Here is a 19,560-nt window from a genome sequence, read left to right on the forward strand (position 1 = left end):
GCCAATAATTAACTCTAAAATCAGAGATCCTTCTAGTTAACAAGCAACCACTAAGCCTAGACAGACAGACTAGGGTTAGATATTGCTCCATTCATAAAACCTTTTGTGAAAGTTTGCATCCAGCCATGTGAAACAAAATGTTTTGATACTCTGGGTCCAATGGTTTGTCTTGCACGTGACTTCCTACCCCATCTTGAAACTTCACTTTTATCCTACATATTTGTTCAAACTCCTTCAAGGTTGGAAAGTAATTGCTTCCTCATGGGACTGCATAAAGACATGGTAAGTTTAAAATCTTCAGTCAGTTATTTAAAACCAGTTATTTAAGCAACCCATCTTCTGGCTTATCCCAGCATGGGAACCAGCACTGTAGTCTCCACTACCTTATATTTATATGCCATTTTCAAAATGACATAGGAAATAGAAGTTTAATACAGCAGGAAGTAAATATAACTTGATTATCCTAAATTCAATTAAATCCCCCTCTGCAGACAACTACTCTACACAAATTTGTACTACAGATTCCAAGGGAAAGCCCAATCTTGACAGCTGATGCCCTTATATACACTGAAACATCACCTGTGACTAGTTTTTAAAAGTCAGACAGTAAGAAACACAATTTTATGGTCTTTTTTCAGGTAATGGTTTACCAAGGCTGCACATATGTCAAAATATTCACTAGACATGATGTTTAGGTGTGCAAAGAGAAGCAAATCCTAGAACACCCTGCATGTACAGTGAAGGCATCTTCACCCTACATACAGTCTAGGACTACAGATCACCCAAACCTGCCATGCAACAGCAGTCTGCTGAAGAGAACTTACATTGCCATGGTGCCTTCCTCATCATTTATTCATTCATGGGACACGAGTGTTTCCACTTTGAAGATTCATTTGTGCTTGTGCACCCAGGCAGGAATGACGGCCATGGTGGTCAGACACACCTCTTCCCTTTAGCTGATCTTACATTTCTGGGACTGATATGTGAAACAACCTACCCATCCTGTTGTGGGGTAATGAGGTGCAGAAGCTCAACTGGCCAGGAATACTGTGCATCTCCTGCCAAAAATAGGGGGCTGTATAATTTTTTGGTCCATCGATACACATCTTCTGTAAATGTGTCTTCTCTTTGACTTTGCAGAAAGTACAAAACAGACTAAATAAATACTAGAAGAGAGCTAACATAGAAGATTAAGCTGGAGAAATAAATGCTATTTTAAGAAGAGGTGATCTCACTGATCTAACAGTCATAGCACTATGGCTTATATTGTAATGTGTGAGTGGCTGTATGGCTTGACTAGCTGAAATTTCATACAGCTACAGTTAAATTATCATTTATCCAAAATGCTGATGCACTGTGATCACCTTGCTGGCCAAAGCTCTATCGTGATTGAAAGCCACAGGTGTACTTGAATGCAGCCACATTGACAAATTTAGCAATCATTGTTCAGCACGTTCAAAAAGAAAAAAAGCTTAGTAATATGAGGTTGAAGAACAACTCGCCCCAGCTAGCACCACTTCTGGGCACTCCACTGCTCTGTTATCAACCAACAGTCAATAGAAACAGAGATGCTTTTTAAAGACTGCAGTCCTTACATAGAAATGTCCCTAATTAATTCCTCAGGCAACTGAGGGTGTAACAAAAATACCAAAGTGGCAGCTTATGCTCATACATTGTTTCCCCTAAGCAAAATACAAAGTGACCAAAAAGTTTCTGAGGTGATTAGTCTGACTTTATGATTTCATACTTTTAAATCAGTCTCCTCTGAGGTTATAATCACGTAGTCATGTATATCAGATTTTGTGAAGCTACTCTCAAAATTAAATGTTTTTGAAGATTTTCATATCAATGAGTCATGGAAAGTTTTGTGTTTGACAATGTCACATTTCTTACTTAACATAAGGAAAAAGAAAACAGGAAGAAGGAATTCTCAGATGGTTTTAAAGGCTCTTTAGGAAACAAATTCATCCCTTGTTTGCCAGACACTGGAAGATGTCGAACTGTGCTGTCCAGAGCTTTCTCCACTTATTCACTGAGCATCAGTTTGTGTTCTTTCAATGGTAAAACATTAAATGAAAACAGAACAGGAACCAGCCCTCAGGCCTGTCACCACAAACAACTCTTAGAGAAATCCTTTGATATCATCTTAAACCTCCATCTTGTAAAAATCTCACGAACCATAGAGTTCAGTTTTCCAGGCTAAATTTCTTTATAGACAGCTCTATGCCGTTATTTTCAGTTAGTTTAATTAATTACTTAACATCCCTCACTGGTGTCATGTTTACAGATGTTTTTACGTCCATTTCTTCTCTCAGTCTTTGTTTACATTTGTTACATAAATGAAACTAGTGCATCTGATCTTCTTTTATACAACATCTTTATGCAACAAGTGACCAAAACCAGACAATGAATGCCAGCAATGTAGTGTCACCACGGTCGTGCACAGGGGTAACTCCCTGTTCTCTACTGAGAATGCCTCATCTGGAACATCCTAATATTTCATTTTTTTCCTTTCATGAAATGGATGACTTGGTCTTGCTATAATGAGTCAATAACATTTGTCTCCTCCTCTTTTGTTCACAACAGGCAAACAAATTCACAGCAGATAATTTTATCGGTCCTTAATTGAGCAAATCCCAGAATTTTCCTGAGTATGATCATAGCTGTGAAAGTACAGTGTAAAACAACCCATCAAAACTAGCACAGTACCAGTCCTGCAGTTCCTATCTGCTCTGTGATATCTGTCACTGCCACCACCCCACCTAGGGACACAATCACTACTGGTACCATACAAAGTATATGAACAGCACAGTGAAACTTCATTTCTGCTCCCACAGTTCTTCCACCTCACAGTTCCTTCTCACTTCTGCAGCAGCACAGTTGCTCAGAAGTGTCTTGTCATCAAATTTATCTGGCATGCCTTTATTTTGCTGTACAAAACTCCTAATACATTAAATTAGGTAGATCTCAAGATTGATACTTAGAGAATATACCCCAGATCAGAGAGAGATTAGTATGAAATACTTTCAATAATTATTTTTTTCTCTCAACTACCTTTCCAGTGGAAAGTGTTTCCCAAATCAAGCTCAGTAGTGAAATGTAACAGGTGTAAAATTACTTATAAACATTAATAATTAAGACAGGTTTCCTCTCATTCTGCTTCAGGGCACCTCTCACTATGATATCCTTAACTCTGACTATTCACAGGAAGTATGAAATAGCCTTCTTAATACAGTAGATGCAAACCAATCCTAAAGAAGCTAAGCCTGACTTCACAAAGTGCTACACATGCCTAAAATTGGGTTTGTAACCATGTAGATGGACTAAGCTACACGAGGAGATGTGACATGCTTCCTACAGAGCACAGATGCTTATCCTGCCTGCTGCCCTTCTCCATGGCTCTGCAGGTGTGAGCCAGCACTGGTCATTAACAAGGTTATTGAACACAACTGCAAATGTTATTGTTCCACCAACATTTCGAGGAGTTGTTCCATAATCATAAAGATAAATACCCTGCCAGACTCACCAGATTGCTATTAACAGTAAAGTCAAAGTCTCTATTTGCAAGTAATTCTATTGCAGTCAAAAGTTTGCAGAATAGGACTTTTTTTAAAGCTTATTTTCTCTAAGTTTAAGAAAAACTTGAAAAGGGTGAGGGTCAGAAAATCACATTAATATCTTTCTGGTGAAAATACTTGCAGAGTAAGATAGCTGTTACTATTTTGATCAGTAATATATTCCCATAGCTATCAAAAATCTCCACAAGAATACAGAATACTAACATTAAAGCCTGATTTAGGCTCTTCATTTACAATTAAGTTCTTGCACAGTCATCACATTAATTACAATGTATGACCCCCTCCCTAAACACATACACACAATGAGGCATCCTTTTTTGCATTAGGATGAGGAAAATAATCAATAATCTTTGGTTTTAAGTTTTAAAAAGTTCTGTAAACTCTTTCTATTACCAAGTATATGGACTGAAAACCCACTGAAAATGTAGGGAATGAGCAAAGTAATTATTAATGTTGTGAATCATAATTTCTATTTCACAGTCTCACTCTTCAAATGCTTAGAAATTGCCTAGGGAAAAATTGGGGCATGAGGTAGAGGAGAATTACTGTCATTGCAGGTTAAACACAAAATATTTTTTACAGTGCTGTTTTATGGTCTTAGAATTTCAGAAAAAAAAGGATTCACCTGTTCTCCTTTTCGAGTTTTTTTTTTCCTAGCAATTTGTTCTCTTTTTAATGATCTGCCCATAACTTTGAACAAGATTTCCTACTGAGGGAGAAATAAAGTCAGACATCCTCCTGATCATTCTCTGAGCATGACTGACACAGTGAAATATAACAAAATTATTGGAATTATTGCTCTTCTCTGCTCTCTATCTCCAAATAGCTACAGAACACTCAGCAGCAGTATCAGCTTCCATTCATTGCCTCAAGGTCCTAAAACTCAGCTAAGACCTGTGAACAAACACATCTTTCCACACCCATCGTCCATGCTTCAAGCAGCAATCACAGAGAAGTAAAAGCAGAGTAAACACTAAAAATGGCTTTATACTGTGCATAAGCCTTGCCAGTTTACATATTTACTGACAAAGTTTTCTAGTCAATACTTTTTTTATAGAACAGCTGGCAACATCTCCAGGTCAGGGGCAGATTTAAGAGACTGGTTCTGCATGGTCAGTGATTAGGCTCAGAATTGTGCACTTACAGTTGCTGCGATGTTTCTCATTAGTTTTATATTTTCCATCACTATTGGCAGAAAATTTATGTGAACTATAAAGTCTAGGCACAGTCCTAGGGCAAAAATTTCTGCTTACTAGTGCCTCATATATTTAAGAATGGAAGTAACACTGGGTTAACAGACAAAAAAAATTCATTGGAGTGCTTCACTCCAATGTCAGTGAGCTCAGTGTGTTTTCAAATGCATTGCTGAATTCAACTATACATGTTTGTTAATAATAAAACCAAGATACCTACAAGAAAGAGAAATGAAAGCCAAGTATCTCTTTTTCAACATTCAGATTTTCAACATGGAGATTATGATCTTCATCTTTCAAATGATGGAATTGGGTTTTTTAAGATAGACTTAACTTCTTCTTTGCAGTTCTCCCCAAGTTCAAGTTTGGGACCTGACCCTCCATACCAATAACCTTAAAATCCCACATTCAGGACAAAGTGTGTTCTTCAAGTTATACGTAAATTTTTTCACCAGCATATAAACAAACCTTGGAAACTTCAAAAGGTCTTTTGTTGTATCATCTAATCTGCAGTCAAAGTTATCCCATTACATATGCTAAATTATGATCACATGAATATTCCTGTGTGTACATGGGTGCATAAAAACACATTTGTGAATATATATATATACACACACACATATATATACACACACATATGCAGAGAGTGCACAAGAAGCCACTTCCTCATCAAATCCCTGTAGGGAAGTCATGAACAAATTAATTTTAGCATGAGTTTTCAGTCTGCTGAGCTTTCCAGAACACTGCCAAGCATCTGTGTGGTGGAAAGCCCAGGAAATCTGATGCAGATCACTCATTTTGGAGGACTGCAGAGCCAAGACCTGTATATTCAGCAGAACATAACTGCAGTTCCAGTACTACACCCACACACTTTGGCATTCATTACAGGATGCTCTTCATGTCAAAACAAAGCGTAACTTCAGCACAGGTTTTTCCTGAGTTAAAGCAGAAATCTACACACCTCCACACAGAGGGGTGTCTATGTTATGTCTATTAATGCCTTCTCCAAACAAATCTAATCCTTTAACTCAAGAATATAATTCTTTAGAATTAACAATTCTGTACTGTAACCTATTCAAAGCATCTTTATTTAATTACTCATTTTCTGGGGTGGATAGAAGTAATTTATTTCCCTAGGTTTTAAAGCAGGTTTCCTAGGAAACAGTTTCAGCCACCCTGGCATGGGTCAGCTTATACTTTATTCCACAAATTGGGATACCACAGGAGTATCAAACCAGTGCAATAATGACCAATGTGTTGACCACTATGGCCAAGCATGTGGATACTTTAATACTTGAAAGACTGCTTGTCTATACCAAAATAAATGCTTGTCAAGATAATGACACTCCTGATACTTTTCATCAATAATTGACCAGAGCACGTACCACATTTTATTGACCAAGTATTTCCAAAATATTCTGTATGGAGTTACAAGTCTACTTCTAATAAATTCACAACCTTGTACAGTCATTTGAAGAATGACAAAAATAAACTAGGTGCATGAAATTCAAAATATAAACCTCAATATCACTGACATTACCAGTTTCATTTGAAGTCAATTTAAATGAAAATGGACTGGGGAACAATATTAAAATTTTTTGCCCTTTTTTTTCTTAGGTGCTAATAAAAGTTTTTTCTTCAGACTTGGAAAGAGAAGATGCTATTACCATTGCAAATGCATAATTAGGATGGCAACTGAAAAATAGCTTTAACTGTGTTTTTCTGTAACAGAATTTTGCCAGGCAATTTAAATAAGTACAGTTCAGGAATAATTCATAGTTATTTTCTTATCAACAGAAAAGAGAAGAGGTTTTTCAAACTATGTAGGAAACAATCTGCATTACTTCTCATTATTTTCTTGTGCCAAAATTCTAGAGAAATATGGTAAACATTCAAATGGCTTCTAATTATATAAATCACTTATTTAATTACCCTAGGTGAATAAGATGGAAATAAAATAATTCAAACAGTAGTCTTTCCATATGAAACAAGAGTCTGTGCTCCTATTGTGAAGATAACAAAAGGTACCCATTTCATTTTAGGTTCAGGAGGACAGGTTTCATTATAAGGAGCCCACATAAAGTAAAACACAAGTAGGATGGTATGCAACTTTTGCATAATTCATTGGCAAAACTCATCATAGCATTAGTTGGTTATTGCAGTGTCCAATACATAAGAATAATTTTCAAAAGAGAACATTCACTAGTGCCATTCCTTCAGAAGTCTTACATGGAAAATTAATTTAAACATTGAGCCTACAATGAGGATTAAAGGTTCCAGAACACTTTCAGAATTGTGTCAAAGTGGACTTCAGAATTAACTACCCCATTAGCAAAAAAAAAAAAAAGAAGATATGATTATTTTATTTCCCCCCACATCAAATCGCATATTTGGTTGGAGGCATGGAAATGAATTCTGCTCCATCATTCACTCCCAGTAAAGAAGGAAAGTATTGTAAAATAAGTGGTGGTATGAATCTTAAGCACAAAAGCATTCAATCAGCTTTTCCACTTTTTTCCAAGAACTAGATCTCAGGTGGATAATCATACCCAATAATGCCAATCCCACAACAACCACTCAGAGTCATTTTCTAAAGAACATAAACTTCTTATGCCACTCAATGCTTAAGACCAAGACAACGATACAAGGCCACCTACCTTTACTTGCTGTCTAGCTTACAGAAATCTCTCTTAGGTTGAGTAGCAGACATTAGCATATTGCCTAACACCCAACAATCGCTTGTGAGAAACTGAGACATCTCTTCTTAGATAAAGTAACACAACTTGTGGAAACTTTTCCTCCTTGCCCCCAGTCAGATGCTTGTAAAATCACACATTCTCAAGGAAAATAAAACTCTGAGCAAAATATTTACCTCTTCTTTGCAATGGAACAGATATTTCTTGACATGCTAAGAGAAACTCAAAATCACTGTCAAACCTGTGTTCTATGAAGCTTTGGGGGAAAATGATTTAAACCAGCAGTAGCTAAGACCATTCATAAAAAATGTCACAATTGCTTTGGTTTGAGGGGAGTCCCACACTGGGGAATTTGGAAGAAAGCAAACTAATTAAAAACTACTTCACTCTAGACAAGAATATATTTTTGAACTTTTGAGCTTAACTAAGAAGTAAATGGTTATGAATTCTGTTTGCAACAAGGGGTTATGCAAATTGAAATTAAAAACAGTTTCTTTATTTCAAGTAACTGAGAAACACAGATGGAAAACATAAGTCAGAAGACTAAAAGTATCTGGAGCATTGGAATTGGCAAATACCTTATCTGGCCAAAAGACTTCCAAGCGTTCTCATACTTTCTCCTCCTAAATGTGCATCTCCTTCAATTATTGATAATCCATCCTTTCCTATGGGCTGAAAGAATACAGAAAATCCCTGAGTGAGTCAAAGCACTTGGTACCTCAGAAGTCAGCTCCATCTCTGTACTGTTGCCAGCAGAATTATTTTTGAATCCTAAATTTCTTGCAGAAGGGAGATAGTTTACACCAAATAAGCATCATGGAGAAGAAAAGGCATATTGGTGTTCCTTTCTCTCTGGTGCCTCATGCATAAGTGCCATGTATGTCCCCAGGACTGGGAAGTGGATTTACTGGCTACATTCTAACATGCTGGGAGAAACACTTTGTGAAATGTTAGTGTGGTATTTTACATCTCCCAAGAGTACAGGGCCAAAGTTATGATTCCAGGGATTATCTCTGAACTGCATTTAAGCAGTGTTCATGAATAAATAACATCCAGGAGAAGGTAAACAAAGACATTCTTACACTCCATGGGTTCTTAAATCATTTGCTTCTTGTTCATATCTGCATAACACCCAGGAGTAAAAGTTCTGAAAGTAATTGTTCTGTGTGGCATAAGTGGAAATGAAATCAAAAGCCAAATTCCTGTACTTGTACAAGCAGCAGTATCAAAGATGACTTAGAAAGGCAATAAGGAGCTGCAGAGAAGATTGAAAAGGAAACAATTGCAGGGTCCAAGTCTTAGGTATTGCTGGCAATTCATTGCCTTGCAATGTGAATTTCTATATTCCTCCAGCAGCAACTGAGTCTCTCAGAACAGTATATGTTATTCCCAATCTTTCAAGAGCTGCTCTCAATGCTACATCTTAAACCAGACTACCCTTCTAGCTATTCTTCATGCAAAATAAAAACAGTATGGAAAAATAAATGTACTTGCTGGTTTTTCTAAGTGCAGCAGACTCTATTAGTTCCTTTTCACTTTTACTGTTCCAAATGTTTCATAGCAAAGGCAAACTTGCAAACTCCAATTCCAATGCACTTACATTGGTTTAGCTCTTTTATATACATTTTTTTCTCATTACATTCATTAATGAAAGAATGCTTCTTACTCAGAAAGGATTTAGGGAATGGATAAAGACCAGAAGGCACATAAATTAACTTTTTCTAGACATAGTTTTTCTTAGATATAGGCAGCAGTGCATCAGTATCAGCAGAACTGGTTGATGAAAACCAATGGACAAAAATACATACTTTGATTTTACATTTACAAATCGAGCCTCAAGACTTGCATGAAGGTTGCACAACTGGGAGACTCAGTACAACTCATTTAACAAAAGTATTGCCTAGAACAAAAGTATTGCCTAGGAAAAAATCCTCTTTCTTCCAGTCATGCTGCCCACAATATACATAGAGGGAGATTGAACAGAACACCAGAAGAAAATGGTGCCACTGGGATAAAAGATTTTGACTGCAATTCACATTTTGGAAAGCTCCATGGTGAAATGGTGGCAGGAACAGAGCTACATTTTAAGCTAAGTAACTGAATTCAGTCATTTTCTTGCTTTAGAAATGTTTCCTAATGCACAAGAGAAAACCTTTCTAATGAATTCAATGCAACTCAGAACAGAAGGAAAAGCAACTGAAAAACACTAATATCTCAAAAAGCGAAACAGAACAAACCTATTAAAAAGAGTTTTTTGGGTTTTTTTCAGTCACAGGTTTAAGTAGTCAAAAAACAACTGAAGGTCTTTTATATTCTGCAGTTGGACCTGTAAAGTGTCACTGGGGTTTCTTAATGAAACACCACAGTGTACTGGGAAAAGACAATCAAGTTTTTGTGGTAAATTCATACTGGGCGTGTTTAATTTACTTTCTCTGTTGGTTTACAGGCACTTGTTCATCAGAATTTATTCCAAGTAATCTCAAGGTGCCCTGGGTTTAAAGACCTTGAAGTCACTTTCTGTTCATAGTTATTGATATAATCAAGAAATGAAACTCTATACTGGAAAGACCAACATTACAGACAAGAACTGCAGCTATAAAATGCAAGGTATGGCCTTGCAGTGTGTGCCTCTCTCTGAAAGGGAAAAGGACATTGGGAATAATCTCCCTCCTTCTCCTGATTCTTTTTTTTCCCTCCATTTTTGCCAACACATAGTCATTCTTATATGATGAAATGAGAACAGACTAGGTCTTTTTGATTCCTCTCACAATTTTTGCATTTGACTTCAAATTTAACCTTAATTGCCTTCTGTTTCCAACAATTTTACCCCACACAGACTTACAACATACCACTTATCTTCTCCTAGGAAATATGTCAATAAGTGAACTGTACTATATAAATACTTAAAATGACATGCAAACCTGAATGATTAAGAATGCAATGTGCTTCACTGTCTGTCATTCAAGTGACTCGTTACTTCACAAATTAAATCAAACACTAATGTCCATCTAAAATCATCTGTAGCTTGTTATCTAGTTTGACTATTTGCTTCAGAAATTTCTGCTTTCAGAAGGATGATGACTTAATATTTAATCATGGATTTCCAGAGAGAAACAGCAGCAAGAAAGCCTTATACGAATCTCACTCTTTTAAACTATGAGTATTTTGTTTTAAACCAAAGAGTAACCTTGCAGGGAAAGATGCAGTTCTCTGGGGGTGATTTGGCATTTTTCATTTCAAAACTTAAAACATTCAAAATTAGAACTGAATTGCCTGAAATTGTGACAAGAAAAATTTTGGATTTTCTTTGCAGGGTAAAAGTTAGTTTGGGATTTCTGGTCCCTTGAAGAAAATCTGAAATGTTGTATTTAATAGTAATTTAAACTGAAACTTCATTCCTTCAAAGTCAATTTGTGCAGCAGCTGAAATCTAAAAGCTGGTTTTCGTACAGCTTGTGAAGGTTTATTAGCTTTAGGAGACCTGTAAGTAGACTCTAGAAGCACTGCTTGCCTTGCCCTTCAATACCTCACAGAAAACTAGACAATGAGCATTTGGATGTCAGAAAAAAGACAAACAACTTTCTTTTGGAAAAAAATTGACATAATTGAGTATGCCAAACAGGCAACATGGACTCATTCTGTGATTTCTAGCATCTCTGGGGCATGAGTGACACAGATTAAGCTCAACGAGATTAAGCTACATTTGTTGCTGGGATGCCCTACTGTTTTGGCTCTCAAGCACTGCACAGATGAACTGTAAACTGTAAATACAGATTGACCTATTTACACTCTGAAAATTTGGACACAAAATCCTTTCATTCAGTACCTATGATATTCCAGTGATGACTAATTCTAGGAACAATTTCACATGCACAGCTGGAACTGCAAGGCCTGCTAATTAAATATCAAGAAAAATAAAGAAGACTCTCAAGTGTTCTGAAATTACAGAAGTCCTGAAAGGTGCTGAAGTAACACTTATCATTCCTGACAGATCTATAAAAACACAAACAAGCAAAGGGCACCTGTAAATCAATGACAGGGAGTTTAAGTAACATGGTAAAACTACAGAATTAAGACTTTTATCTATACAATGTGTACAAGGCAGAGGTGTAAGTCCCCAGCAGAACAGTGGAAGTTATGTCAAAAGCAATGAAATAGCAATGCCATTTAATGATAGACTGATTTGACAACACATTTTTATGCATCACTTCACATACATAGTTTAGTCCCGAAACTTCTGTCCACATAAAATCATAACCCTTTCCCCCCACCCCATAAATCACATATATAGTCCCATAAACTTCTATATATGCCTAGATGCAGATACACAAACATACCTGTGAAAGGTAAAAGTGATACCATGTTTTGGTGTGTTGCCTTCCTTCATAAAACTGATCTTCCTACTCACAGGCTGATGTATAGTTAACTGATGAAAAGTGCTTCAAAAGAACCAACTATTATAAATGTTTTATATTTAGCCAGATGCCTCTTTTTTGCCTTTAAATGATGATCTGTGCATATATATAACAATAAGCATTCTTATAAGCAAAATCTTGCACATTACAGTCCCATCCAGCAAGAAAGATTGTAAATTGGTGCCAGCATTAAATGAAAAATTGCTTTATGCTTCCCATAGGAAGATGTTATGGTATTCTCCTTAACTCGCATTACATTTATATGCAAAATTATTTAATCATGTTAGTTGGAATTTTATAAAAGCATTAACCAAAGACATGTAAGTATGGCAAATTTCAGCTCTTTGTATTTTTCCCTTGGTAAAACTAGAAACAGTATGAAATGGAACTTTGTACAGAGGAAAATACAGGAACTGTTCATAGAGATCCCTGTTATTCTTCAGTATTCACAAGTACAAATGAACAAGAGACTTCCCAGCATGGATCTACCATGTCTAGTTCCATTTCAGCTACAAAAAGAAAACCTGTGGTGTAAACATGTGACACATTGTGCTGAAAATGGTAGCTGGACTAGTATTTGACATAGCTGAAAAGAGAAATATGGGAGTGAAAATTTTACATGAGTTGCAAGTTTTCCTCATGTGTTTGGAGCACAAAGCAGAGCCCCTCTTCATCTGTGCTCACCAGAGCACAAATTTGTGCTCACTATGGCAGCTAACAGATGTTGTGATGCCCGCAGAAAACAACAAATAAGGATCACCAGGCAAGGGAATTGTTAGGCTCTGAAATTACACAGGATGCTGCAGTTGCTCATTTCCTACAACCTAGAGATATTCAAATCACATCTAAAAACTGGGGACAAGAAATAGACTTGCAGAGCACAATAAAAATAGACAGCAAGGTCAATAAAGGCCAAAATGAGGTGTCTGAATAAAACATTCTGTAACCTTATAGATGTACAGAAAAGAAGTGATATTTTAGATAGCCGAATACATTACTTGCAAAAATCAATACAAATAACGTCAGGAAAGGTTTTCTTGCTATTTTTCTTCAGAAAAAGAGGATCTCCAGTCAAGAAGAAAATAATAGACTCAGATTAAAATGAAAAACTATATAAAAGCATATTCACCTTTCCTTTGACTAACTTTAAAAATTAATTACAAGAAAATTATTAATGGATGTCAAAATGCTAGCCCGAACTAAAAAGGCTTAATACCATTATTACTTCTTTCAGGTGGTAAAAATGATGATTGTGGTTGTGCTGACGTTTGCCATCTGCTGGCTGCCCTACCACATTTACTTCATAGTCACTGGGATCTACCAACAATTAAACCGGTGGAAATACATTCAGCAAATCTATTTAGCCAGCTTTTGGCTTGCCATGAGCTCTACAATGTACAATCCCATTATCTACTGCTGTCTTAATAAGAGGTAAGAGTTGGTTATGAAATGAGGTGCATAACTTCACCAAGAACATAAACTGCTTAAATGGAAAAAAGACACAGAATTTTCACTTAAATAGATTCCAGTTAGTGGGGAAAAAACAAAATGGGAAAAAAAAAACCCTTTCTTAAGGTTTGTACTTGAAAAGAAGCCCCACAAACCCAGAGGCAGACTTCCAGTAAATATTCTGGTCTACTTAAAATTTCAGAGCAAAATGCAGTTTTCAGAAACCAGTCCTTTCCATGTAGACCTCCCAAAATTTTTTTAAAAAAACCTATAGCATTTTAATGGCTTTAGTTTGCAAAATATAAAAATAAAGATGGTAATTAGTGATATAGAGTGCAAGCTGTATGTTCACCAATTGTATACCCAATTTTATTTTGCTGGAAGAATGCAATACAAAATGTGATTTACTGTGTTCTGTAGATCTCAGCATTAAATTTCTACTGCACTCCAAGATCTGCAATAGGCTGATAAATATTATACAAATATTTATATTCTCATTACTTAATACTAAATTACAGTAGTGTTTGATAGCAACACATTATGCTCTGAATTTCAAAGGCACTGTACCTATTGAGTTTGGTGACATTTTACAGACACCTGTTAGCCTGAGACTGCTGCATTCCAGAATAGACTCAAATCTTTCATTTCAATTTATAGGACCAGGATCTACACAAACAACATCCTGGCCATCCTATTCACCAGTATTTCTTCTAGCGTTATTGGATAAAGAACACCAGGAACAATTAATTACTTCACAAAGTCAGTCAGTACAAATCAGTATTGATTAAGTAATCTTAAATATTATTTTAAATCTCTTTTGACTTAGCAGCCACTGCAAAGTTTAATTACTGTCAAACTTTATAGCAATATTGCACGGTATTCCTAAACCCCAAATAAAGATCATGTAGTACTTGTCAAAAGGAATCTAATCAAAAATGAAGTGAACAAATCCTAACAAGTTTTTATTGGTGCAAAAACACTGGCATCATCCTTCTTGATGAGGATAACTTACGACAATTCCATTCATGATCTTTTAAAAAGACAAGGCAATGACTAAATTCATAGAACCTTCTGCCTTTTGATGAGCTTTTCATCATTTACAACTGTTTAAAGACAAGGTAAAGTTTTAGCATGCCAGAACAAAACTAACTCAAATGGCAAATTTTCCATTAATTTCAACAGAAATCAGATTTCACTAAGTGTCCAGTGTCTGCAAAATCAAAGACAAGGAAAAATCAGGCCTCATTTTTTTCAGTTACCACCATAAAACTTCTAAACCAACCCCATTTTCTTCAAAAACTTTTTATGGCACAATTACAAAAGTATTTATAAAAAAATAGTATCTCTGATGTGGCTTATGTTGACACTTGGAAACTGCAAAATTAAATGTCTGGATTAAAGAATACAGTCAAAGCAAAATTAATATTTTGAGACATACTAAAGGTCACCTTATTCAGAATTTGATGCAAGAATGAAGTCCTGGTGACCGTGCTCTTATAATTAAGTTCCATATTGAAATGAAGATACCAGAATATCTGCTTCCTTTTCATTAAATAGGAAAATAGAGCTTGTTGCTGGGAGTCAGATCAATTCATGCCTCTGCTGGATCTAGTATCAGACAGAGTTAGAACATCTATCCCCAGCATCATCTTCCAGGCTAATTAGGATATTACGTATCTAGATAACGAGAGCATTATTTCAAGATGAAGAAAAAACATGCCCTGAATTAGAAAGAGGATGGAAGATGCCAAGAAAAGTAATACAGTTAAAAGATGGTTTGGTTTTACAATTCCTGTCACTAAATCCATTTACATTAGAGGCTCTTTCAGTATTTTTCCAAAATATGGACTGCATGTAAACAGAGAATGCTGAATAGCAACCTACCTGCTCAGTTGTCATCATGTGAGAACTCCATCACAAACTTAAAAATTTGAGGAAAGAAAAGTCACTTCTGTGAGATCTGTTAACTTTAACTAAACACTTGATCTCAATTTTTACCTGCAGTCATCACTGTGGTAGTTTAATCACTGCTCCAAAAAACTTACAGACAGGATAAACAAGAGAGCTGATTGTTTAAACAAAACAAGAGGAGCAAGAAAAGGGAGAAATATAAGCTTTAGGTCTAGGTGAAAAGGTGTTCTTTTTCCAGTTATACATAGATACATAGAGAATTGCTTTTCTAATTAATATATTAAGCTTTTATTCTGGAAATGCATACACACAAAATGTAACAATGGTCTTTACGGTGAATCCCTGCCTCTGTATGAGTATTGCAAACACTGATGCTCTAAAGCCTCAAAATGCCTGTTTATAGATTACTCACATTCAGATTTCAACTTTCTAGGATCCCCTTACGTATTAAAAATTATTTTCCAAATATTTCACATGAACAATTATTAGCCATTAACTCATTCCCATACAAGCATCCCTGTTAGAGAAACACGGAAGGGACATTGAAATTTGGAAATTGGGATGGCACTTTGCAGAAAAGTTACGAAGTTCCTTGCTGAAAGAAGATGAAAATACAGGTGCAGATCTCATTAGAGGTCAAATCAAAACAATTTCTGTGAAGACAGTTCTGTGAAAGTTGGTGTTTGTTTGCTTTGCAGAGGCAAAAGACAGGAAATTCATTATAAGAAAAACACCATTGTTAAAATGCAGTGACAGCATATAGAAAATCAAACCAAAATGAGTTGCTACCACTATCTTTTTTTGTCCTACTCTGACTTCAGTCAAGGAAACTCCCACTGAGTTCAGCCCACCCAGGCCTAGGGGCAGGATAACTGGCCAAGTGAGTACCCTAGCAGCACTCTGTGCTTTCAGATGAAGGCCTGGGGCCTTGCAAGCCCAGGCTTCCACCAGGCTTCTTTCCTCCTAGGTTCCGTGCTGGCTTCAAGCGAGCTCTGCGCTGGTGCCCCTTCATTGAGGTGTCCAGCTATGAGGAGCTGGAGCTGAAGGCAGCCAGGTTCCACCCCACACGGCAGAGCAGCCTCTACGCTGTGTCCAGGATGGACTCCAGCATGACCGTGGTGTTGGACACCAATGATGGAGACAGCATGCACACCAGCCACAAGAAAAGACCAGCTCCAAGGGACCTGAACTTCAATGGTTGCTCACAGAGGAATTCCAAGACTGTCTCCACAGCCTCAAGCCTCATCAGTTCAGTGCACACATCAGTAGATGTTTATTCCTAAACATTTCACTTTGCTAGAAGGGCAACACTGGACAATGTTCTCCTACTTTGGAACTCAGTATCCATACCACAGGAAAGCAAACCAGATTCCACTAATAAACCCTAGCTATAAATATTGTGAGATTTTTGGGAAATCTCTTCTTTTTTTTTTGCTTTGGAGAGGAAGAGGAATTTGAAGACATATGTATGTCTCGCTCCAAAAGCATAGTTGCACCTTAGCCGCAACAATGTTCATAGGGATTATCCAGAATAAACCAATGGCATTAAAAACTTTGCTTCAGTTGTCTCTGACCAGTGGCATTTATGTTTGACTTACCAAAATGTAACAGGCTCCTTTACTTATTGAAGCAGAAATGTACTGTGTTTTCCATTACAAGTGTATTAATTCAACAGTAACAAAATTACGTGATATTTGATTATAAAGATGTATTTATAATGAAAACCTAATGAGCCCCAAGTCCATTAAGCTGTTTCACAATTTAGCTCCATTCCCAGACAAACAGATAAAATTAAGTTCACGTGAGTGCAGTTCAGCTCTGTCTGCAACAGTAATTTTGCAAATATATATAAGAACCGGAGAACATGACTAAGAGACGAAGTTAATTCTACCAAAGTTTGCATATTAGTGAACATTAGATTCTAATGGGATTGTATTTCCAGGGGAATATATTGCTTTGAGGAAACTCTCATAGCTTTGTATCTTAGTTCTAGGGGTAAGGTCTGTCTCAGTGACCTTAACAGAACCTTTCTGATTGACTTTAGAAAGGCCAAAAGATTTTAAACTGAAGATTCATATATGAAAAAAATAACACTGTGGGAACAGACTCTTTTCTGCAGAAGATAAAGTAACAAGACTCATGACGACAAACTTCCACTGGGAAAAAAACCCCTATTTGGGCTCTTTTCACAAATTTTCCATAGCTTGATGCATGTAAAAATACTCCTGTGCCTGCCTCTGAAAACATTCTAGGCATTCTTACACAGACATGTTCCCACTGAATTCAGACAAAATCCACTTACCATCACTGTTGCAGACGAAGCTGAATGTAACAAAAAAAGGGACCAGAGAGCAGCCTTAGTTTTAGTTTAATGACTGTGTCAGTTGCATGGATAAATTGGTTTCATGAATGTTTGTTGTCAGTTAATGAAAATACAAAGAAGAGTATGAATGTCTTCCTGAGTTAGCCAAACCAGCACAGGACAGTGTGTATCTGGCTGAACCCAACACAGTACCAAAGCTGAGCAATTAATAAAGAGACATTTGAAGTGAGAAAGGCTTGAGCTGGCTTTAGTCCACATTCCTTCCCAGCAACTGGGGATGATCAGCATTGTGACAGTGAGCATATCAAACAAGATCAGTAAAACAAGAATCATATTTGTGTATTGTGATTCATGTACATAGTCAATTGTTACGTTCTGCTAAGCGTTAACTTGTACTTGTATAGTGATTGCAGTGCACTGTGGTATCACTAAATCAAAATCCTAAGGTAAAATATCCTCAGATACATAAACCTGATACATTAAATTCTCCATGTACGGAATAACTGAAGAATATGATCACAGAACATTGTACTCTTACAAAAATGAATCACAATTCCAGACTCACTTTTTCTATCTATGGCCTGATATAAAATCCACTGAAACAATCCATTCATTAATGACTTCCCTTTTAAATGTTGGTCCATGCTTTTCAACAGTCTATTTCTCTAAAAAAACAGGTATTTTCCAACATTGTAATTGTCATGCTCTCACTTCTCCTTGTCTTTTTTTCGTGTGTAGCAATCCAGCAAGTGTCATGCAATGCCTATAAAATACTTGTGAATTTTTTCCCTTTAAATACTCTGTTTTAAGAACTTTAAATCTTCCCAGGTTTTTAACAACTCTTTAAAAAAGATCCAGGATAGTCACACACAAACAAAAAATTATGCTAAGTATATTAACCTAATGGTGATGTACTACAAACACATGCTGTGAAGTTCTCTGTCTGCTCATGTACAACTTCTGAGAAACATACATAGAGAAAATGTATACTTGTTAAATAAACAGTCTTTTCTAATAATGGCTATTACAAGAGCAGTGTTGATAAATTTGTTGTTTTTAAATGTAGAGTATAAATTTTAAAAAGTTTTATATAAAAGTACAGCAGCATACATGTATAAAATATCATCTTCATGCAACATTTAGGATTTTTCATTGACAAATATCAAGAAAGCAATGGTGGCCTCCTCACACCTGTACCTCTAGTGAAACAATTTCACTTTAAGTGTTTATGCTATGACCTCCTGGACAACTAATCCATTGATAACATCACTATATTTTCATGGGCTAGAGGTATCAAAACACCCTCACCATTCCTGTAGTTCTTCTGAAGTTACAGGATATTCCTGTATAATAAATTAAGAAATCTCTCCCTGTAATCACAGCATTGCTTTAACAAAACATTACAGTGATAATGTGGTGCAAATCAATCTGTGTCTCAGCCCCCAAGAACATGCAGGGTTACACAGTTAAACAACTAGCACAGCAAAAGCTGTGACTGACAGCAGCTTCCATACGAATTACTATTTCTGAACAAGCATTTTCAGCAAGTGGCCTGGTCACTATAAAATTCCTTACAGGCCTCCTGACACCCCTCACTGAGTGCAGAGGAAATCAGATCATCCTCAGTTTGTGTCAATAAGACTGCTCAAAGTAGTAGTGGGCATACAGAGCACACGCATGATTGCTGGTGCAGCACTGTGGCTGTCTCATGTCTGCAACCTTCAACCCACACTCTTCAGTTTTGCTAGGAGTGAGTTAAGGAAAACAGACCAATACAGAGCTAGGTTCTTACCAAGAAGGGCACAATAACACTCCAAAACAGCTACAATTAAACAGCATCAGGAAAGGTCTTCTGATCCTGAAATCTTCTGAAACACATTCGTCCTTCTCAGTATAACAGTTGTAGTACTTCAGCCCAGGCTCCTACTGGAGTCTGCCTCAAACATTTATGTGATGAAGAGATCATTGCTCCCTGAACAGCCACTTTGCAAGGACA

The 19,560-nt window shown here is 36.5% G+C and overlaps 1 protein-coding gene across 1 annotated transcript in view; it reads left to right on the plus strand.

Moving 5' to 3' along the window:
- The window catches only part of TACR3 (tachykinin receptor 3), a 38,372-nt gene extending 19,778 nt beyond the window's left edge, over positions 1–18,594 (plus strand). Inside the window, exons 4-5 of the mRNA XM_071431818.1 lie at positions 13,116–13,312; positions 16,209–18,594. Of these exons, the coding sequence (XP_071287919.1) occupies positions 13,116–13,312; positions 16,209–16,524 (513 nt within the window). The 3' untranslated portion in view covers positions 16,525–18,594. The remainder of the gene's footprint in view (positions 1–13,115; positions 13,313–16,208) is intronic.
- The last annotated feature ends 966 nt before the right edge of the window (positions 18,595–19,560 follow it).

The sequence above is a fragment of the Agelaius tricolor genome, unplaced genomic scaffold (genome assembly GCF_023055355.1).
Source record: "Agelaius tricolor isolate 1412-34295 unplaced genomic scaffold, bAgeTri1.0.p SCAF_8, whole genome shotgun sequence".
Classification (NCBI taxonomy): domain Eukaryota; kingdom Metazoa; phylum Chordata; class Aves; order Passeriformes; family Icteridae; genus Agelaius; species Agelaius tricolor.